The sequence below is a fragment of the Centruroides vittatus genome, unplaced genomic scaffold (genome assembly GCF_030686945.1).
Source record: "Centruroides vittatus isolate TY-2023 unplaced genomic scaffold, ASM3068694v2 contig_349, whole genome shotgun sequence".
Taxonomy (NCBI): Eukaryota; Metazoa; Arthropoda; class Arachnida; order Scorpiones; family Buthidae; genus Centruroides; species Centruroides vittatus.
In genome coordinates this window covers 2,107,383-2,131,877 of record NW_027122172.1, presented here as the reverse complement: position 1 = coordinate 2,131,877, position 24,495 = coordinate 2,107,383, and the positions used below count along the sequence as shown (strand labels likewise).

Genomic DNA, 24,495 nt, shown 5'->3' with positions numbered 1-24,495 from the left:
ACTGTATTAAATGGTCACTATATCAAGAGTACCTGTATAAAAAATTAAGCATAATATTCTGTATTTAAATAATTATCCAAGTTATATATTCATACTATTTATTTATCAGTTCATTTAATTGGATTTTCATATTGAATAATAATGTATAATTTTTATTTAGGTCTTGCACAATCAGGTTCCTGGGGATGTTTTGATGAGTTCAATAGAATAAACTTACCTGTTTTATCAGTAGCAGCACAACAAATTAATATTGTGCTTACTGCACGTAAAGAAAGAAAAAAACAATTTATATTTTCTGATGGTGATACTGTAGAACTCAATCCAGAATTTGGAATATTCATTACTATGGTAAAATATTTATTACTATATAATATTTAAATATTTTGTATCTTTAAATTTAACTATTACAGGCCTTGGAGTCACTCACTTTTTTGAACTATCCTCACTTTTCTCACTTTTCAGCTCATTTCCATGTGCCTAATTAAGATGTGGGACAAATCAAAAATAATATTAAAGCCAAACTATCTGCCGAATTATTGGACTATCAGAATAGAATTTTCTGGAAGAAAATACTTGCCCTGAGTGGGACTCAAAATTGCAACTGCCGCTCACGTTGTTAGGTTATAGGAAACAAAAATTTATTTCATATATGTAAAAAAATTTTTCATGCGCTTAAAAAGTCCCTTTCATTACAAATTTAGAAGCCAGTGTTGAGTAAAGTTATGTACTTATGCCATATTTTCATTATTAGTCAAAATCTAGTTTTTCAGAGTTGCATTTCCTTCTACAGAGTTTAAAAATGAGTATTCTAAGCATCCCTGAGTTTTTGGCTGTTTTCTAAGAAAATTACTAAAATCCTTTTGCAGGAAAAACACATTAGGCAGAGGGATTAATCTTTCAAGCTGACAACACTGCTGCCACTTTTAAATTCAAAATATGTAATTATTAAAATTAACACAAGATAGTAGCATAACCTCCTACCACTAGACAAATTATTTTGTTTCTGACCATTTAATTATCCTTGTTATAGCTCAATAATTTGGCAGATTATTTGGTTTTAATTAACAATCGGGTTATGGAGTTGTCAAATATTTTTTTTACTCGATTTATCTTTAAATAATTTCATAAACTTGAATTAAATAGAATAAAGTTATTTTAATGATTTCATAGCATATGTTAATGTAAAATCACATCTATATATTCCTAAATGTATGTTTAAATTGACTAAAAGTATTATTTTCATAAAATGTGTGATTACTTTACTTGTGAAATATTCATTTTTTAATCTTTTGTCTTATGCTGATTATAATTGTGCATTACTTGAGAGACTAAAAAGTAAAGGAAAATGTAAATTCATATTTACATATAAAATTTACCAAATAAATTATTGAAGTGTTGTAAAAAGTACAACCCATGATTGCCTGTGAGAAAAATTTTCACTGGCTTCCCAAAAGGTTAACAACGATGCAATGATGTTGGTTTTATTCATCTGCAGAAGAAGTTTCTTGTTGTTTATGAAATCATTAATAAAATATTATTTTACTTATAATATTTGAAATATATTTATTTCAAATTTATTATTTTATTTTGAAATCAATATTTACACATCTCGAAGTGTTAAAAAATAAACATTTTCCATGCCAGTATAGCCAAATTAGTGAAATCAGCATTGAAAATCTCCGTTCCCATGAGAGAGAGGGTCAATTTCATGCCAGGCACTTTCTCCTGATAGAGCATTAGTGTTGGAAAGAATGCTTAATTCACTTTTGATTGTTAAGGAGGGACTAAACATGTATGACCAAAGCTCACACCTTGTACCCATTACAAAGGACTACTGAAATTAACTCCCTCAGCACATAGAAATTATCAAGAAAAATTGGAAAATGAAAAGAAGTTAAAAGAATAAGATAAACAGAAAAAAGTGCAGAACAGTAAGCACAGTAACATTTTGAAGAACAACAAAAGAAAGCTGTTTGTAACATAAAGATTATGCAGCTGAGTTTAAACCAGAAAAATGTAGAAGAAAATGAAATACATCCAACAGGCCAAGTTTTTTAGAAGCAGCAAACAAAAAAATCGGAGAAGGCTATTAACATGAATGTAGTACGAGCAGCACATGTGATGCTTATTAGTGTTAAATGTTCAAAAGCAAGAGGAAGTGAAAAAGAAGGAAGCTGAAAACATCCAGAATAATCTTAATAAAAGAACATAATTTTTCTGACTGATTATTTACAGAAGCCCAAAATTTTTCAAGTATTCATGGTTTACTGGAAATACAGTAGCACTTGTTACATCACACTTGTTGGGAGACAGAAAAAATGAGATATAACTAAGTAATAAAAATTCTGGGTTTTTACTAAACAGATTATACATGCTATGGAATCTCTATTCTTTCATCAGCAAGTGTTTCTGATATAAAATAAACTTAGTTTTATTCGTGGTTATATTGTATTAATTGATGTTTACGTAAATATCGATACCATGAATGTCCATTTAGCATTATTGTTTTTTTAACAATGGCATTGAAAGACAAATATTGTCGATATAAAAACAAAATATCAATTACGATTTTATTATACATACTACATAAATCACTTATTAGAAATTCATGTAGTTTATATTTTTCAATAAAAATTATAAATGCTGTACTTGAAAATTTAAAAAAATAAATATTGAATATATAATAGAACATCAAAACTTATAAAATTACAGAGTAAAAGTTCTCTAAAAAGCAAAATAAAATTACTACTGTACAAAAATTTTAGAACTTTCTGTTCAGAATTATAGAAATCTTTTCCTTACACATAATGTGGTGAATTCAAAATTTCACACCTTTATGTGAATTGATGCAATACCAGTAATTCACATAAAGGTGTGACATTTCAAATTTACAGAAACTTTAAATGAGGAGGCAGCACTTAAAACTAATAAACAAACAACTTTTATATCAAAAGGAAATAAATGACAATTGATCTATCCACCTGCTCTGCATGTTTAGATCTTGACAAATTTATTGTTTCACCTTCAGCGGTAGTTTTAAGGACGGTAGTAGAAATAAAAAACTGTATTTCATTGCAAATAGAAATTCAGTGGCAATTGGTAATTTAAAATTTATTGACTCAAATGATTTTAAAATTTGGGGACCAAAAAAGTGTGATATAACGAGTGGCTACTGTATTACAGTATATACAAAAATTTTAAAAATGTGTTTAACCATAACAGAATAAAAAGAAAATAACAACTTTTACTGCTATTTTTCTGAGTTTTCCTTCTGTGTTTTCACTTTGTTTTGTCACTATTGCACTCACTTTTTATTCACTTTTTCTGTATTTCAACTCATTTTTTTTAGAGGGGAAATGGCACTCCCAGGCCTGCTATTATTAATTTTATAAAAATTAAAAAATATAAATACGTGAAGTCTCATTTCAAACATAAAATAAATTAAAAAGTTTTTTAAGAAAACAAAAAAGTAAATGTAATGAACTAATTTATTAGAGCATATTTTACATTAAAATAATAAGAAGCTTGTTATATTTATCATTAGCTTTTTATTTTAAACTGAAATTTTATAAAAGAATAATAATAATTATTATTTTTATCCATCAACAACTATGTTATTAAAAGCATACTAGATAAAATATGTTCTTCTTTAGTTTAAATTTTATAAAAAATGAGACTTATACATAATCTGTGCAAGAATCTCAATGTGAAAAATTATTAAAATGTTATGTGAAATATATATAAAAAAATAAGTTGCTTATTTGCAATATCTTTCTTTTTAACCATATTAATAAAATTTATATTTGGCTTTTAAATATATCACGACTTAAGCAAAATAAAATAACATGAATTTTTAAGAATAAGAAAACAATCATTATTAAATAATTTTTAAAACGTTTATCTTTAGAATTAAAATTATCAGTTAATGAATTTGAATATTTTTACATAAATTGCATATGATAAATATTTTTTTATTACAGTATTTGCATTTTTATATTAAATAATTATTTCTTCTTAGTTATAAATTATTATATTAAATTGAAAAACTTATCTGTTTATAGAATCCAGGATATGCAGGAAGACAAGAATTACCAGAAAATTTAAAAACACTCTTTCGAAGCGTTGCAATGATGGTTCCAGACAGACAGGTTATTTTACTTAAAAATATTTAAAATTTTTTAAAAATAATATAAACATGTAATTTATAATTTGAACTAAAATTAATATTTTTTATAATTTTTTTTTCAGATAATTATTCGTGTAAAATTAGCTAGTTGTGGATTTCAAGAAAACATCATTCTTGCCCAAAAGTTTTTTATTTTGTATAAATTATGTGAAGAACAATTAACTAAGCAGGTAAAAACAAATTAACACATAAATAAATAATACTTAGAAAGTAAACAAATAATGAAAAAAATTATTATTAATATAAACACTTTAGGAAAATAACTTTAATTGAACGTTTCAAAAAAAAATCATCAGTTGATGCAGGAGGAAAGTGATTTCTACTTTCAATCTTTCTGGCAAGAACCTACTCTGATTTTTCTTGATTTCCAAGCACATTCTCAACTTTCTCTCAATAACTCTCTTTCAGATTTTCAATGTGTGGCTCATGAACTTTATGCCTCTGTCACTGGAGCAATCCTGAATATCACCTTTGTTCTTATGTACTGTACAAGATAGCTTTTTTTTATTCATTTGGCACATTTATTATACAATCTCAGTTAGCCATTCATGACTTCTGTTGCCCATTGCTTTCCATGTCTCCACCAGTATTCCATCTGGGCCCTCAGCTTTCCCCAGGTGCAGATTCAGGGAGGGCGATGGAGCGATTGCTCCCTAAGCTTTTAATATTCCAATAACTCAAAAACTCAGCGTTTAGACATTAAAAGTTAAAACTGTCAAACCCATGTATGCAGTGTGCTGCTTCTTGAATTTTTCATTATTCAATACAAATAAATAAATTAATTAAAATAAAATATTTACAGGGTTCCTACGCACCTGGAAAGTCAGGGAAAATAAGGGATTTTCATTAGTTTCGGAAAAAGTCATGGAAAGTCAGGGAATTTGTCGAAAATTGTCAAAAAGTCGGGGAATTTGTCTCCTTAACTGCCTTGTTGATTTCGTTTGCTGAATATGGCTGAACAAGCGTAGCCATCTGCAGGTGGCAAGAAGTAATGCTGCAATCTTTAATAAGAAAATATACCAGAATCCGTTTTGAATCTGAAATGGCTCTTTTCATCGTTCTGAAGCCATATAATTTTACAGTTGTGGATTAATAACAGGATAAACTACTATTATGTAATAGTGTTTAATTTTTAATTTTAATAATTCAGCGATTATAAAAAGATGAATTTGTTAATTAGAATAAAAAATAACTAATTAAAAATTAGTTAACAAACTTTTAAAACTTGAAATAGTAATTTATTAGATTGTTCACTTCAAAATAGCTAAATAGATCAGTAAAAATCCGTGATTTAATTGTTTTTCACGTTTAAAACATTAATATACAACATAAAAAATTATAAATAGCTACCCGACATTTACAGTAAAATGCTGGTGCCAACTAGTAGTTTTTTACATTTGTTGTAACAACTTTCCTCGAAAAGAACTGTACTGCAAGCGTATTTTTTCCCCTCCCGTTAATTTCCGCAACTTCCATACATAGTTTAATAATTAGTTTAATTAACAGAAATAATGTTGGGTAACAAATATCCACTGATTTTGGCAAATTTAGGCATCATACTTGTAATAGATATACTGTAGTTATTGTTTTGAAAATCAACTAGGTAATCTGATAGTTTAACCAATGTTAACTTGCTTATAATTAATTATAAATTTAAAAAGCTGGTAAATTTTAAAAAAATTAATTAAATTACTAAAAAATTAAAATAAATTTGATTATCTTTTGTGCGAAACAACAACAAAACAATTTTTATAGTTATGTTGCAAAAGAAAAAGATTTGTAGTTACGATTCTATGCGCTGAACTTCTATATTTTATTAACATATAATTGTAATTTCGTTTGATGTTTATTTCTGTACAGTATTTATTTTATTTAAATTCTATACATTTTAATAATCCTAATTTTCGTAATACTATGACGTCATAGGAATACAAGTCTCACTAAATAGAAAAACGTAAAAAAATTAAATTATTAGATGAAAAAAAAGAAATGAGTAAAAATTTTTTTATAGAAACTTGAGAAATAGTCAAGACAGTGCAGCTCTCAAGATTGATCATTTGGATTGGAGTTGAATTTTCCATTGTTTGAAAAGACAACGAATACTTCTGTGAACTCGGATTCTTCGATTGACGTAAGTAAGTCGGAGAATCCATTAGATCCCCATCATAAAGTGTGGGTGATGGTCCAAAACCAATCCAGGGAATGATCGAGAGCTATTTTTTCCTTCCACAAATTAACAGTTGCCTTTCAAAAGGAGGACTTTTCTAACTCAGGAAAAACACGAGTGATATATGTTAGTGCTAGACATCAAACAGAAATCAAATGAACTTTTTTTTTTTTGGATCGCTCACTGAACATTGCTCCGGATTCCACTACTGCTACTATGAACTTAAGACGAGAAACGAAGACAACTTTAGCTATATTGTAAGCATATTTTTACAATAAACGGATTAAATGGTAAAGAGGCATCTTCGTCTGTCTGTACCACGTTTCCCACATACTTATTAGTCCCTCGACTTTCCTGACGTTGGGAGAATTAACTTTATCCCTTTATTTTCCCAAAGGGAAAGAGTCATCATATCTCACAAGCAAAATGCGAAGTTTCAAATCTTATGTTCTAATTGACGTTTGGAGTTATGTTAAACCTGAGGAAGGCTATTTAAGATTGCTGAAAACATTAGTTTATTTATTAAAATTTGCTATAAAAGTGAGAAAGATGGTTTGTGATATGATTTGCAATAATTATAAGATTTGTAATTAAGGGTTAAAATAGATAAATTTTGTCTGCATTCTTAAGAAAATTTTATGCAAAGACAAAATTTAATGCGAAATTAAATAATAAATAAAAATTATTAAAAATAATTATTAAAACTCTGGCCTTTACACTGAAACCAAAATCAAAATGGCGGTAACGAAACATTTTTTTTTCTTTTAATGAGTTGCCAATTCAGCTAATTTTTTGCTAGATTTAGTGGATTTGTTAGAGAAGCTATAGTAAAAACTTACACCTATCCCTCTTTATATACAATCTATTTTTACGCCATTTTGAAATAATGTGATTGACAAAAGAAAACTATTTCTTTTTTTACATGATCGATTTTTTTGAGGAAAAAAATGCTTTATTTGAAAATTTTTAAATTTAACTTTTTGTTAAAATTATGTTGCTGTTTAGAAAAAGTTACTCTTTTTGTTGAAAGATTTTAAAATTATGTGTTTCTAAGTCAAGAGTTCATTTTAAGTACAGTACAGCGGTGATTCTCGAAGTGGGGGTCGCGACCCCAAGGGGGTCGTAAAAAATATTTGGGGGTCGCTGAAAAATTGATGCCAGATCAATTTTTTCAAATATTTTATAAATTTACTATGGATTCATGTTTAGAAATAATAGAAATAAAAAATATATAAAATAATTTTTACTTAAATAAATTGCACATATAAATAATAAAAATAATATAAATATTTAAATACGAGCCTAACCCCTCCCTCCGGGATGTTTTTTGACACATACTTATTCTTCGGGGGTCCTTTGAAATTTTTAAGTGCAGAAGGGGGGTCGCGGTCCAAAAAGTTTGAGAAACACTGCAGTACAATACTATTTGTATATCAAAGAATACTGTTTGTTGATTTTATGCTATCTTGTATTTATCAGATTTACATACAAATAATATTGATAAATGATGATAAAATAAAAAGCTCATGTTTCATTTGTAAATTGCTTATTTTTTCATTACATTGAAGTTGTGGATTCTATCATACATTTTTCTACAGGATGTATGCATACTGTATTTTTTTAATGTGGCAGTCTTTGAAACATACAACTAGGCAAAAAGAGGGATAGATATACTCGATGTTCTCGGTAAATAAAATGCTGTTATATTATGTCGATATTCCACATCGTCAGAAATGTGAGGGTCAGGGAATTTGGACAAAGTTGGTCAGGGAAAATCAGGAAAAGTCAGGGAATTCAAAACAAAAATTTGAGTAGGAACCCTGTATTTATGCAAAACTACACACTTATTGAAAGAACCTTTCATAAATCTTTTTTTTTATCGCCCCCCTTGTGACAGATGTCTGTATCTGTGGTTGTCTTTCTCATTTTTCATTCTACTCTGGTTGATTTTGATCTATTGTCATCTATTACTTCAATCTCACCTACCTTTTTGTTTATCTCCAGATCCATTTCAGCCTTAGACTGGAAGTTTAGTAGATCATAGAAGTATTGTTTCCAATGCTGTCTGATGTCTGTCTCATCAGTTAGTGCACACTGATTCTCATCCTTTATGCAGCATATGTGTTCAAGATCCCTTCTCTTCCTTTCTCTTATTTTGGCCAATATTGAAATATACTGTATGTCAAATAGAATATTTTTTGATATTTTTATCATATGTAGGAATTTTCCTTATTTGAACAGACATAACATTTCTGTTTATACTGTAAAGTTTTAATTAGCCAAGGTAATGTAAACTTGAGAGTACCTCAGGTAACTGGAAACTTACATAATACAGTATATTTGATACAAATGATCTACAGAATAGAAGAATATTGTTATAAAATCAAAAATATCTTTAATATTTTTTAAGATTTGTATTTTTGTAAGAATTCACCACAGTTGACACTGTTTAAAACTTTCTAGTACTTTAAGTACTATACATTGCTTAGCATACACAAATACTGTACAGTGGAACCAACGAGCATAATTTGTTCCAGAACGTTACTTGTGAAGTGAAACACTCATTAAGCGAAACAATTTTTCCCATATAAATTAATGTAAAATATGATAATGCATTCCATGCCAAAAAAAAAATATTCAAATGTTTTATGTATAACTAATATTATTGTTAATTGTCTACTTGGACTTTACTTATTAATAGGACTATATACTGGTGTTTAAAGATTGGCACAGCAATGAGAGTTAGTTCAGGAAAGAACAAAATTTCTTTATTATATCATCTGTAGTAATAACAGAAATTATTACTACAGGTGATATAATAAAGAAATTTTGTTCTTTCCTGAACTAACTCTCATTGCTGTGCCAATCTTTAAACACCAGTATATAGTCCTATTAATAAGTAAAGTCCAAGTAGACAATTAACAATAATATTAGAATTTAAGGACAGTAAGGCTTTTACAAAGTTTTATGTATAACATTTATTTAAAGAAAATTATACAATTATTCATTGTTAAGGAGCATGAATTATCATATTTTCTTCCACCTGGAATACAAATTTGATTTGCAGAAAACAAAAAAAAAATTGAAATTTAATTTGGAATTGGTTATTAAATTTAATATGAGATGGCAGCATAATGCCTACTTCTAGTCAAGTTATGTAATTTCTAATATTTAATTATAGCCTTTACATAGCCCAGGAATTTGGCATGTTTATTATATAATGGGCTATGGTTGTTGATGTTTATATGTAATATGTCTGAACACAGGTTTGAAAAAATGTGGGATCACAAGTGACACTAAGATACAAGTGGGAAAAAGTGCTAAACACAGACTGTTGTAGCATGTGCACAGTTTGGGAGTTTTTCCTCTCCTAGTCACTCGTTAAGTGACTTTTTGGCGATGCATTTTTTAACAATTTGTTTTGCTTGTTATGAGAGGTGCTCGTTAAGTGAGGTTTCACTGTTATAAAGTTTTCTTACCTTTGTTGACATAATACTCTTTCTCATATACAGTGGAATTTCGCTTAATGAGCACCTCACATAACGAGTGTTTTGCATAACGAGCAGATCAAAATTTTTTAAAATGACTCGCTTAACAAGCAAAGTTTTGCATAACGAGTGATGAGGAGAGGAAAGTCCCTGATTTTGCTCATGCTCCATCATGCTATTATCTGTGATTTTTTTTGTTTTCTGCAAATTGAATTTGCATTTTAGGTTTATCATTCCGTGCATAGACTTGTCTATAGTCAACATAGGAAGTATGTTTAATGAAAAAACTTATTTCCAGCACTAACAAGTACTCGAAATGATGAAACAATGTGCATCAATTGTAAATAGTAGGCATTGTATAATTTCAATGTTTTGTAAAATGGCTATAAGCAGAAAGTTGTCAATCAATAAAGCTTTAGATTTTAACAAATGATAATCCAAGATCAAAAATATATAAATACCAAAATAACTGCAAAATAAAATGTTTGAAGCTTTTATTTCCATCTTACTTGATGTGATTGATACTTATTGGACTATTTCAATTTAAAAAAGGACATTTTATTATAATTTTTAAAATATTTTTCTTTTTAATGATTATTCTATTGTTTAATGCTAATTAAAATACAAAATAACACATTTTAAAATATTACAACATAAAATATTGTTGGTTATTTTCAAATTGCAAAGTCTAACCTCTAGTCTGGAAAGTGTTAACAGAATTACTAATATAAGTTTATTGATCTGTTTGAAATATTAATAGTAGTAATTGAATAATAAAAATGAATTTTATAATTGTAAACAGGTTCATTATGATTTTGGGTTAAGAAATATTTTGTCAGTTCTTCGAACTCTCGGATCAGCAAAACGAGCCAGAGTTGGAGAAAGTGAATCCTCAATTGTAATGAGAGTTTTGAGAGATATGAATTTATCTAAATTGGTTAGTTATTTCAAAGTAATTTTATTGATTAAATCATAAAGTTATACAAAATATAATTTATCAGTTTATTAATATTATGTACATGTACTGTATTCTAAAAGTCCATGTGAATCTACTATTTCTGTACAAATGCAAATTAAAAAATAGAAGTGCAGTTAAATAACAAATTGATGGTAAAAGCCCAGTAGTGACCATTTTGAAAGTTTTATATTAATCTAATTCTTCAGGGAGATAGTGCTAATTTTTTTCTGAAAATTAGGTCAGTATAACCAACTTTTCAAATGTTTGATAACAGAAAAATAAAAGATGTTCTTCAAACTTGAAACTTAACACTAATTAATTTCACATCTTTCTTACTTTTAGCAATAAATAGTTTTTAATAAAGTATTAGTAGATGATGTAAGGAAGGTGCAAAATTAATTACAGAAAAATAAAATTATGGAATTGTGTAAAATGAGGCAATTTTTATCTAATTTCACCAACTTTTACCATATATTTAAATATAATACTGTTGTAACATTCTGTGTTTTTTTTTTAAACACTTATATTTATTTCATTCTGTTGATATATAAAATAAGAGCAATTAGTAATTTTAAATTAGATTAATTTTAAAATTAGTTATTTAATTATTACTTATTATTCCTTTTTATTATGACATAAATGATTTTAAACAGTTGCAATTGTATTTCAATGCTTGTAGACAGATAACTACAATGTATTTTCAATGGCATTATTCATCCACAGCTAGTGAAATAAATTAGTAATTACTAATTTATTTCACCAACTGTGGATGAATAATTTCAGGTTTATATTAAATTTTTCCAATAAGTTTTCAAGCTTTATTTGACTAAGCATTCAACAATGTTTCATAAATATTTTAAGTAAATAATTAATTCATTTTATTCAGATTGATGAAGATGAATCTCTGTTTATGAGTCTTATAACTGATCTGTTTCCTGATATTGATCTTGATACGGCAACATATGAAAAGCTGGATAACAAAATTGTTGAAGAACTTGAAAATGAAGGGCTTATAAATCATCCTCCATGGAAAATGAAAATAATTCAAGTAAACTTTTAAAACATAATATAAGCATTTCTTATAAATATTTGAAAGTCAAATATATCGAAATAGAAGTTTTTTTTAATGATTTTGCTTTGTTATAAATATCTGATAGATAAACTGAAAATAGTATTGAAATTATATTGATGAGATTTGTGAAAATTAATATTAAAATTTAATTATTAAAAGATTGCATTGCTTTCATGATTTTATGATGACTGAAAAGTTTTTCCAAGATTTCAAAAAATGCTTTAATTTAATCAAATTTAAAAATTTTTTGTTGAAGATGATTATTTTATTATAAACTTAGTTGAAGAAAAAAGATGAATAATTATTAGAAAATATAAAAAAAACGAAAGAAAAATTTCATTTTAGAAAATTAGCTAAAATTTCTAATAAAACATGTTCAGTTATTTTGATTTTTTTATTTATTATACAGTATTAGAATCAGTTTTTTAAAGGAATCAAAATTTAAAAAATAACTGAAACTTTATAAGTGTTAGATTCATTTTCAGTCATTTTTAATCATCTTTTTGTTTATCTTTCTTGCATTATACAATGAAGTTTCTGCTAGATTTTAGTTATGGGTAAAAGTAATCTATATTTGGATTTTCTTTTTTTAGATAATTCTCAATAAAAAAAACAATATAAATGAAATATATAATTAATCCTGTTAAAAAATTTTTTTTTGGCCCAATATTCAACCAATAGACTATTGGTTTTACATGGAAATTGACTCAATAGACCGTATTGGTCCAGTAGGGTCTATTGGGTCTTAATTTTTAACTTTCATGTAAAATCAGTGTGTCTATTGAGTCTGAGTTATAATCTAGAATTATCCATCTAATTTATTATTATTTTTAATAATGAACACTTGATTGAAATAATAATTTTTTAAAGTTATTTTTAATATGTAATGTTTAGACATTTAGGTATATAGCAGTGGCGTGCAGTGACATTTGATGAAAGGGAAGCTGTGTTTCCATAAAAATTATAAACAAATACTGGAAATGACAAAAAAGCAGTTTATTTATTTTAATTATAAAATAGGTACATCGACATGAAATAAAGATATAAGAACTTCTTTATGAAAATAATCGCATGATATGTATTTATATTTTAGAAAATACAAGGGAAGCAGTCCTTCCACGGCTTCCATGGACTGCACTCCACTGGTATATAGTGAATTAATTTATAAATGTGTGAAGACAAGCAATTGTGTACATAATTAAAATATTTATTATTTATTAAATCATTATATTTACTGCTTTCTGTTTAAAGTTTTACAGTTTATCACTACTTTTATTTGCCATTTAAAATTGGTAGAAATAATACATATGCTACCCTGTATATTTATTTACTTATCTGTAGTTCTTTCTGATTTTCTCTTCTTTACATATAAATTAATTCCACCAATCTGAACAACAATAATATAGAATAATTAGTTTAGATTAGCAAGAGATTAAAGTGCTCTCTTGCTAATCTAAACTAATTATTGTAACTTCGGAAAAATATCTTTAAACTTTTCAATAACAAATTATTGTTATTGAAAAGTTTAAAGATATTTTTCCAAAACAAAACATACATTTGTGTTTGTCATATGGAAGATTAATAGTATTTAATTGTAATGGACTTATAAATGGCAGTGTGAAAATTTTGATTTTATAATTTTCTTATACCTTAATTAAAATTATAGCTGAACTATACTAATTTTCTGATCTCAGAAATTTTATTGATGTCTATTGATTTAAATAACTTATTTCCCTAGAATAACAATAGAAAATTCTATTGGTTTGAAATATTGCTCTAGCATACCAACAGAAATTTTTATTGGTTTCTATTGGTTTTTATTATACAACAGAAACCAACAGAGCACCAATAGATTTTCATATTGGTTTCTATTGTTTTTTAACAGGGAAATTATAATCTTAGAAGATCTTTAATTGATTACTAAAGAAATTATTTAATTGATTAGAACAGATTATATATTTTGATAACAAATCAAATTTGCTATAATTATAATTACTTTAATTATATATTGTCTCGAGTCTTCATAAATTATTGAAAACCTTGTTAAAAATTTGTGTTTTACATTATGTCTTACTATTTTCATATTTTTAATTTGTTTATTATATCTTTGTAAATCACAGAATAAAAATTCTTTCTTTCTAATATTGGTTTTTGATTTAATGATACTTAATTCTTCAGACCTTAAATATTGCCATTTTAGCATATTTTTTATTTATATTTTTATAATTATTGTTTTGATAGGAATGAAATCTGGAATGACATCTGTATTTTGTAAACTAAAACATTATATTTTTGAAGTTTATGTTATGTTGAGATTTAATAATAAATGCCTTTACTTATAAAAAAAGATACTTGACTACAAATTTACAATAATAACAATAATAAAACATTAATATTTTCAGCTATATGAAACTCAACTTGTGCGACATGGAATCATGACATTAGGACCAAGTGGTGCTGGAAAAACTATGTGTATACAAGTGTTAATGAGAGCTTTAACAAAACTTGGAAAATTACATAAGGAAATGAGAATGAATCCAAAAGCTATAACAGCTTCACAAATGTTTGGTCGACTTGATGTAGCCACTAATGATTGGACTGATGGAATATTTTCTACACTTTGGAGGAAGTCATTAAAACTTGCAAAGAAAGGTACATAAAGATTAATAAATTATGAATCCATTGCTTAATGAATAATTTTTATTGTCTCAAAAATATAATTTTCAAAACTCTAGCATTCTAAACCTCATCAATGAATTGGTAGACAAAGATTTTAATAATTTTATTCAATTAAAATGCATTTTGACCAGTAAGGTATTTTTTATTTTTTAAAGTTAAAAAAGGTTCAATTGAAAGAAATTTTAACATTAAAAATTTTTTAAATTTAAAGCTACATCAATTACTTTTAGATAATGTAGTTTTAAAAATATGTACTACAGCATAACAAAATTTATTCTTTTTTTTCAGTTCATTATTACTTTAAATACATAATATAATAAATTAATAATAATCTAACAACACTTATCAATAACAAATGAAAATAATATTAGAGTTATTACATTTGAAATATTTCAATTTATTAAATAATTTTTCTAATTTAATATATATTTAAAGGTGAACACATTTGGCTTATTCTTGATGGTCCTGTAGATGCTATTTGGATTGAAAATCTTAATTCGGTTCTTGATGATAATAAAATGTTAACTCTTGCCAATGGAGATAGAATTCCAATGTCACCATTATGCAAAATAATATTTGAAACTCATAATGTTGATAATGCTTCACCTGCTACTGTATCTAGAAATGGTATGGTTTTTATGAGTTCTTCAGGACTTGATTGGAAACCATTAGTTGAGGTAAACTAAATTGTATGTTCTTTGAAAACTAAATTACAGTGTTTAATAATCTAATGTTTAAATAAATACTTTTTTGTATTAAATGATTTAAACAATTGATATTCTAATTTTAAATGTGAAAGATTACTTTCAATAAACAATTCTATTATTAATATAAATTATTTAAATTAAGAGATTAATTAATCCAACTAAATTTTGTATTAATCAGATTTAATAATTTGATTGCAATAAAAAATCATATAAAAACGAATGTTGCAGAAACATTAATATTTGATAACGGGTCTCCAATGTACAGCTATGTTTTGGGCAATACATAACTCCTAAAGCATATTAATCCAGTCCATGTAACTTGTTTTCTGTGATAGGTTTTGTCAACATTTGAACATATAAATTTTTTGTCTGTTGTTAATTAATAGCCCTTTTTGCAAATATAAAAACTTATTTGAAGAAGGGAGTTTGTTAAATTTTACTAATTTCTTTTCAGGAGAAAATTTTAAGTTTTAAGAAGTTTGCACTGAGGATATTTTCAATTTTGGATTTTATGTACTTTTGCAAACAAACTTTTTCAAAAATAAAATGTGTAAAATTGAAATATTGAATGTCACTGTACAACAAATATCTAAAGGAGATTTTAATATTGAGTGCCACAAAATTATCTCCAATTTTAATTATATTATTTTTGAAAAAGCAGTTACAAATTTTACATTGATCTATGTCCATTGTTATTCAGAAACATAAGAAAAAATCTTAAGTCTGGGGCAAGTATAAAAGATTTATCTTTTACAGCTCACAAGACTCTTCTCAGTAAAATGTTAGAGATCCCTGCCATACAACATTTACATCTTTATTGCTACCCTATAATATTTGTTATATTGATAAATAACATTTCAAATCGCTTCTAGGTCTTTATATTAACTTCTCTATGTATGAATTAAAACATTGTCCATTATCATTTTCTTTTGTTCAGCAGTAGAAATAATAAATGAAGTTCTATAGTATTTGCATTTATCATGAACTACAGAGGGTGATGCATTTTTACAAAATGGTTAATTTATCTGAATTGCTTGTAACTAGTCAACATAAAATTACTCATATATTACTGTCCAATATAATATATGCTGCCTGTAGCTGTTTGTTGAGAAATTTTGTAGAAGGAAAATAATTGCTGCTGATGGGACACATCATTTTATTTGGTATTATCAAAACAAATGAGTAAGATCATTCTATACATATTTATACTCTGTGTTCAAACATTGGCTTTGACATCTGACCCACACAAAATTACTGACATTTTAAACTTTAAGGAAAAATCTTATAAAATTAACTTGTTCATAGTACTCTCTTTTGGTTGTGTGTTCTTTGAAATAAAGCACAAAATTTCTATGGAGAACTTATCATACAGGAACACTTTTTTTTTTTTTTTTTTTTTTTGATAGAAGTGTTTTTGTATGATAAGTTCTAGCAATTTTGTGCTTAATTTTGAAGAAGTAACTCGTTTATGCAAAGCTGGACAATTGGAAAACTTTTTGCTAATTTTTAACAGATGAATACATTCTTTCTGTTGGTTACATTTATGAACTTCTTCGAATTCTAATTTCCAAATGATCACCTCTTTTTCATATGGAAATAGATGAAAACTTATATTGGGCTCCCATAGGGCTTTGGAATTGCAATTTGGAATGCAACAGAAAGCTTTGCTTTTCTTATTGCTATTCATCTTTACTGTTGACAATACATAATAATGATTTAATTGACCCAAATAAAATAGTTCTGTTTTTAAACAGAGTGCAAGCATCTGGCAAAAGATGTAAATGGTATCAATAGATATTTCAATTTTGTGATTTTTTTCACTTTAATTGATAACAATGTAAAAATAATTATGATTTTTTTTGTAGAATCAATTGTCATCAGTTGATTATATTTAGAATATTATTTTCACATCTGTTTTTAATAAAAATAATATCTTGTTGTTCAATAAACAAGAACACCAGTTTCATATTCAGTTATATGATTTACTTTACAGAAGTTTTAACATAGAAAATTAATACAAATAAAATATATTTATATTTTATTTGTATTAATTTTCTGTTAAAACTTCTGAATGAATAAAATATATTTATATTTTATTCATTCAGAAATTCAGAGTGTATCTATCATACCTCCTGCAATTGCAAGAAGTAGAAAATGCCATTCAGTGTTATTGAGTCATGTAATGAGAGAAGAAACAAATTTTTAATCAAAATGTCTCCTACATTATTTTTATCAGAAATAATTTATGATGTTTAGTGTAATAATAATGTTTTAAAACTAAAACATGAATTTAATTTATTACATTTTTTTAAAGTACATACATATATAAATGTCTAGCATAATATTTAAAATTTTAAGCATAATTTTGGAAAATTTTCAGCAACAATTTTCTGTTTTCCAGATGATAATCTTCTTGATTATTGTGGTGTATTTCTTGGAAATGTTAACCATAATAACTAAGATTTCCCAGTGATAATATACTGTATATGCGACAAATTGTTTTTAATTTAATATATAAACCTTCATTTGGAGTGTTGGATTAAATAATAATGTAAAAATAAATTTCTTCTATATAAAAAGAATTTGAAATTTATAATACTACCACTCAGAAACTGGGTATACTTGAACTAAAGCTACTAAAAAAATCTAATATCCAGCAGAGAAGTTCGATAATTTGTCTGATGATTCTTGTTCAACATGAGTAAAAACATTAGCACTTTCAAACTTCTCTGCCGGATATTGGGTTTTTTAACTCAAAATTTATTTTAAAAATATGTTGTCAATAAAATTAATCCATGATATCACTTCTATAAATATTATTTTTCTAAATTGTTTTCTAAATTTCTTTTAAAAGAAATACAGTATGATTTACTTGATGCTAAACACTTATTTTGTTCAATTCCTTATAATTGCACAGTCAAATCGAAATGACATGTAATAAAAACTGTTAAAATATAACTTGGTGGACTGCTTTAACATGAAATAATGAACTGTTCTTTTCATGTTTCATGCTCATCTTTTTACTTTGTATAGAGATATTCCTCGTAATAAGTGTTTAGTCCTCAGTGAATCACCTATTTATTGTCATTTCATTATAACTTATAATTCAATATCATTTTTTAATGAAATTTCTACATTTCATATATTTTAGAGATGGTTAAAGACACGAACTAAACAAGAACAAGAAGTATTAAATCCTTTATTTCATAAAATATTTGAGGAAGCTTGGGATTATGTTCTAACTGGACTTAATCCAAAAATGATTTTCTTACAAGTTAATTACATAAAACAGGTAATAAAAATATTTTTCATAATTAATAATTACAAGTTAAAAACTAATTTTAGAATTTTTTATAATAAATATTAATATGATGTTTTAATTTCTTGACTTATTACATCCTACGTTAATGTAGAAGTTTAAAATTCATGCTCATATAATTAGTTTGTATAAATTAATTTTCATATGAAGATGAGATTAAAATAATGAGCTATAGCATGTTTGTGTTTTTATAAATATGTATATAATATGAGGGCAAATTAATTTTAATCTGAGTTTAATTAAACCATATTTTATGTTAATAGTTGAAAAATTGTTATGAAAAATATGATTATTATTGAATGAAATTCAATAATCATTTGAATTAACAAACTTCAAGATTGAATCTGATTAGTTTTTAGAATTCAAAATTTAATTACTAATTAGTTTAGATTTTAATATATGATGGTGGCCAAAGTCCTGCACAGGAATTTGAAAATCAAATTTTTTTCCCTCCAATTTAGCAATATTATGTTTAAGGTGGTTGGTTGAAATGGCTTACCAACAGATCAGAATACAGCTTAATATTTAATTTGGTAGCCATAGTTTTTTAATACAAAAGCACATTGTTTTGGCAAACTAATAATGAGCTGCTGTAAATTTTCCATATAAGTAATGCAATCATGTAGACTTTTGCACAAACACCTTTCTATTTAAATTCATCTCAAGATTTTCAATAAGATTTTCTGGTAACTGTACATGTCATTGAAGTTATCTTATTCACTTTTATATAAATCAATTTGTCATCAATTTTGACTGATGACAAAATGTATTGTTATTTTGGATGATAAAATTCTGCAAATTTGTGTCTTGTACAGATGGTTACATTTGGAATTCCAGAGTATCCTTTTATTTGGCCCCATTCAATATCATCAATAAATAGTTTTCAGACATCCAACACTTTTGAAGATAGGACCATGGCATTCCTGCAAGTATATACTTGATTACTTGATTATTAGTTGGATCGGTAGTGCTTTGTGCATAACTTGACCAATAATAGTTGTGTGAGAATTCGAACTTAAACAAAAATTGGTTGTAGATTTTGTCATACCTACTTGTTAATTGTTGTCATCTACTACCTTAGAAAATCTCCACTTACACTTTCTCAACAGCGAAAATGATGCATTTCAGTGATGTGTTGATCTCTTGGCCAGGTGATATCATGCTAATATCACAATTGACGGCCTGAAAAGGAGTCACTGCCTAATTCTCCCCAAGGCAAGAAGTTGTTACCTGGTCCCTAACGATAGTTGCTACCTGTTTCTCTAGGACTAAAGTCTTCAAAATTTCCTGTGTCTGTGCCAAATTGTACTCGATCGGATTTATACCCTCAACTACTGGTACCAGTGAGGACAAATCTTCCCGATGATTTTGACTCAGACTCTCCTGAACCAGAACTTTCTGATAATCTTTCAGAACAATAAAGAACTCCTTAGTCTCAATGAAATCTATCATCACCTTGTAGACATCCTCAACTCCAGGTATTTATCAACTCATGAACCAATGTAAACTCTTTTTCTCTAGAAATGCGGAGATATCTAGACCTATTTCAGCTCGATTTATTATAACTCGTTTAACGATATAAAATGCATAATATGTACTTTCATTTACAAATAAACGGTTATTTGTTTTGTTAACCTAGTATCTGCATGAATCACTACCTACTTGCTGTCACGCAGTCTCCATCCCAAGTCTGAATGCTCACTCACACGGTTGCTTGTGTGACCTACTTTCTAATCCAAACCGATTTGTCGTCGTGGCTTCTGTATCAATCGGGACACAGTGGTATTATTCCTTACAGGGCATCGAAGAGGTGCCGACCCTCCAGTCACAGTTGCTCTTGAAATATGATGAATCAGTTTGATGGCTGAAGTGTAAATTCATTTTTAAGATTGCTTTATATGATATGACTATCACTGACATTTTGACACCCAAAAATGCATCTACAAAATTCATTGGTGATTTAGATGTTTATATAATGCACTATAATATAACTTTCAAATCATTCTGACTTGTGAGCATGTACAAGAGCATTCATATCTCTTTAGAGTAATAAAAACATGACTTAACACAGGGTTTTCCAATGGAGTTGATATCACTTTGCAAATATAAAAAATTTATTTAAAAATTGTTAGATATATTACTTGTGTAAGTTATGCTTTCACAGATAGTACTAGAATAACTTTACAAGTAAGTATAAATTACACACGACTACTTTGATCTGTTTCAAAGACACACTGAACCAAAAAGTGGTGGGCTTGACAGAGATGCCACCCCATGGTCATTTATTCCTTAGAAAAAACAAATAAAGGGTAAATAACACAAATTATTGCCACACATATGATGGAAGAGAAATTTAACAAAAATATTAAAAATTTTAATTATTTATGATTTTACTCTTAAATAAGTGTAGGAAGATGATGTGGAAAACACAATAATTTGTAGCAGGATTATTACGTTGATGTGTGATTATTACGAGATGAGAGAGACAAAGAAAAGTCACTTAAAATTAAGTTATATACAATATATATATATGTATGTATGTATGTATATCTACACACATACAAAAATTACAGGATACACTAGGACACATATAGAAACACTTATGTTCCAAACAAACTTGTCGGTACTCAGAGTGGATATGATTTGAAGTCCTTGCTTTTAAAATGCATGTGAATCTATCACAAAAATACTTCTCAGTCAGTGTCCACTATATGTGGTTCACCAATTCCAACACAAAGTTCTAAATGTCCAGTCAATACTTTTGTTGATGCAAATGGATTTTTACTTTCTATTTAAGAACACAAAACCTACACGCACTTCTAACTGTGCTGCATGATTTCTGGGGGCACCTTAACAAAGAAGGATTAATGAAAAAGACTTTTTTGTGTATCAACAAAAAAGGTTGATTTAACACATGATTCAGATTTCATTATTGATTAGTTTAATAATGTGAGTTATTGAGTGAAAATGAATGAAAAATCTGTTAAATTAGATTCTTTATGAAAGTATTGCAACTTGTTGAACCAAGATCCCTAATACGGTGTGAATTTGTTCAAACAAGACAAATCTATGCTTATTGTGGTTTCGAGTGATATAATGTCAGTGGTAGTCATATCATGTAAATCAGTCTTCACGTGTATTCAGTTTTTAAGCAACACTTACTGGATTCTTGAAAAAGTAGAAAGGGACAAGACTCCTAATGACTCACATGTTTCATGTGGAGAACTAGAAATATGTTAGAAAGATTAGTTAGTCTAACTATAGTGGATTGTGAAATAAAATATTCCTCATACAATAGCTATGACTGACTTTTGGATCTTTCTAAATAGAATGTGGCCGTCGGCCATGTTATTCGCGTATTTTATATGTTTTTAATATGTAATATAAGTTAGTGTTAGCAATTCCTTTGTTTCTTTTGTATTATCTATCCTCCTTTACTTTCCCCACCACTCCTTTTTACCCTTTGGGTGGGATTATCGTTTCTAAGAAAGAGACAACGTATAGAGCAATAGAAGGGACGGCGCCGTGGGTCTCGAGGAATGGAAAGTGAATCACTTTTCGACTGGACTGTGGAGAGTGAAGGTGTGAAAAGGAAGCTCTCGACCGAGGCGGATAAGTGAGCAGCAGAAGAAAAGGAAAGGATACGACGGGGGAGTGAGAGATTCACCGAGAACACAGGAAGCCTATAAAATAATCAAACAGGACTCAGAGTGGTATCCCACCAAAGTATTTCAATCTTCGACTATTTTTATCTACATGTATATATTTGTTCTTCTCTTTAGTTATAAGTAGGATAAGTTTAGTTTTAAGATCTGCACGCGTATAATTTGTCAGGTTCCGTTTTGAGCGCACTTTTTAGACTGTAAAAAAAGCCTTTCTTTGTAAAGTTGGGATCCATAAAGAACCTGCTTCTGTTCTTTCTGGCGAGAATAAAATCGTACCTTTGTTAAAAGTAACGTGTTTCGATTATTATTTTGTGTCAGTCTGTTCGCGGAAACCGTTACACCTCGTCACGAATCATCACAAGAAAATGCATGAAATTGTTGAAGATTGTAAAAGTCATCGGAGGGTGCATGAGTTTTGTATATATTTTGGTGTGCATCTTTTGAACCTCTTTCTCCATACACATGTGTCTTACAATAAAGACAGACTAATCGTTATTATTAGAGAATGTGCTGTCTCGCTTTATTTCACTCGTAGGATTTTATCAGAAATACTTCTGCGCACCTTCTGGCAACATGTAGAAAAGCAGTAGAGGTGGCTTGGAGGGTAAATAATACATGATGGATGGCAGTTACACTACAGAAAAGCAAAAGCAGTTACCCTTTTATTGAGATTTATATTTTAGTGAAACTTAAGTCACACACAACATAATTTCATCAAATTTGGGACTCTGTGCATGTGCATTGTCTGCATATTTGTTAATACACTACTGAGTGGAATATAGTCTATCTTACATCTATTACCAATCTGGCAATGTTCATAATGTTCATAATTATTCTCTTAAATTACAGAAATATTTAATTATTTATTACTGGAATTACATTTTTCCATTCATCCATAATTTAATTCTTAGGTGCCTTTGAGAAAGTCTTTTGAGACATCGCTATTCATTCAAGAAGTGTTTTCTTGTACTTTTTTGCATAATCTGGGGTTTTTTTCTGTAGTCTATAATAAACAGTATGCACAGATGCTTTAAAACTGGACCTCAAATAATGATTTCTAGGTCTGATGTAGGATGTTTGTACCTTTAAAATTAATCGCCAGATTTTTCTTATGAGCTTTATGTAGTTATTAATTTAAAAGATTCAAAACCCTACATCAGGCCTATAAATCATTATTTAAGATCCAGTTTTAATTTTTTTGTCACTAAAGCAACAATCAATCGGTTGGTGCTTTACTATCATTTAGAGATGTTTGAAGTTACATTCTATTTTTGAACACTTTGCCATAATTTAATGATAATAGCCAAAAGCTATTGAAAATGTTTGTTTTTGGGTAAATAGTGTAAAATGTTGTTTTTTTTTACTGGATTTAGGTTTTATTTGATGATTATAATTTATCTAGTTTTTGTTGTAGTTATATAATATTCCAGTTACAAATGGAACAAGATTAAAATTCCTGTGCATTACAATTAGACGATTCTAAGATTTCAATCTGCATTGTTATTTATATTTTACACTGTGTATTTGTTTACTATTTGTAGTGTCATTCATTCTAATGATGTTGTATGGTTTAGTAAACTTACTTCTGTATTACTACAAATCCTTATATCGATTATTAAGAAATGACAAGAAAAAAGAAAACCATAGTTATAAAACAGGGGTATATTCTATACCTTTAAAGGATCGTCGGTTTAATTCGGATCTGGTATACGTTGGCGCAACCATGAGGTATTTAAAACAGAGGCTTAAGGAGCATAGATACTCCATTAATAAAAGCTTGGATACTACTGTGCTAGCAGCTTTCGCTAAACATCAAGATGTTGACATTTATTGGGATAAAGCGTCTATCATTAAGGCCACGACCAACAAACAAATGCTGAAATATTTAGAAAAACTAGAAATCTACAAAGCCCACGTTAACACCGGTTGTATTAACCATAGAGACGCTGATGCTTTGTCCACGGCTTGGAGATCGTTTTACCGCAGTACATAACGTTTTTTCTTGTAATAGACAAATTTTTGCGGCAATATTTTGTTATTTGTTTTATTTTTTATTTTTATTCTCACTGCGATATATTGCGCATGCGCAATTTGTTAATTTCTTATTCAGAACGGCATTTTTACTGTGGAATTAATTTGAATTTTAAATATTTGCTTGAGTTCTTTTTCTGCATTCTTTTGTTTTAAGTTCGTTTTAACTGATGAAGGCTGTTTAAAACAGTCGAAAACGTTTTTATTAAATATTTTTTGCTGG

General features: G+C 27.6%; 1 protein-coding gene across 2 annotated transcripts in view; it reads left to right on the top strand.

The window, feature by feature from the left end:
- The window catches only part of LOC136974405 (dynein axonemal heavy chain 8-like), a 315,206-nt gene that overhangs the window by 172,276 nt on the left and 118,435 nt on the right, over nt 1-24,495 (top strand). For both annotated transcript variants that reach the window (XM_067269272.1, XM_067269270.1), the window contains exons 41-48: nt 161-348; nt 4,062-4,148; nt 4,249-4,356; nt 10,644-10,778; nt 11,686-11,847; nt 14,274-14,523; nt 14,986-15,227; nt 18,409-18,549. In XM_067269272.1, coding sequence (XP_067125373.1) covers nt 161-348; nt 4,062-4,148; nt 4,249-4,356; nt 10,644-10,778; nt 11,686-11,847; nt 14,274-14,523; nt 14,986-15,227; nt 18,409-18,549 — 1,313 coding nt within the window. The remainder of the gene's footprint in view (nt 1-160; nt 349-4,061; nt 4,149-4,248; nt 4,357-10,643; nt 10,779-11,685; nt 11,848-14,273; nt 14,524-14,985; nt 15,228-18,408; nt 18,550-24,495) is intronic.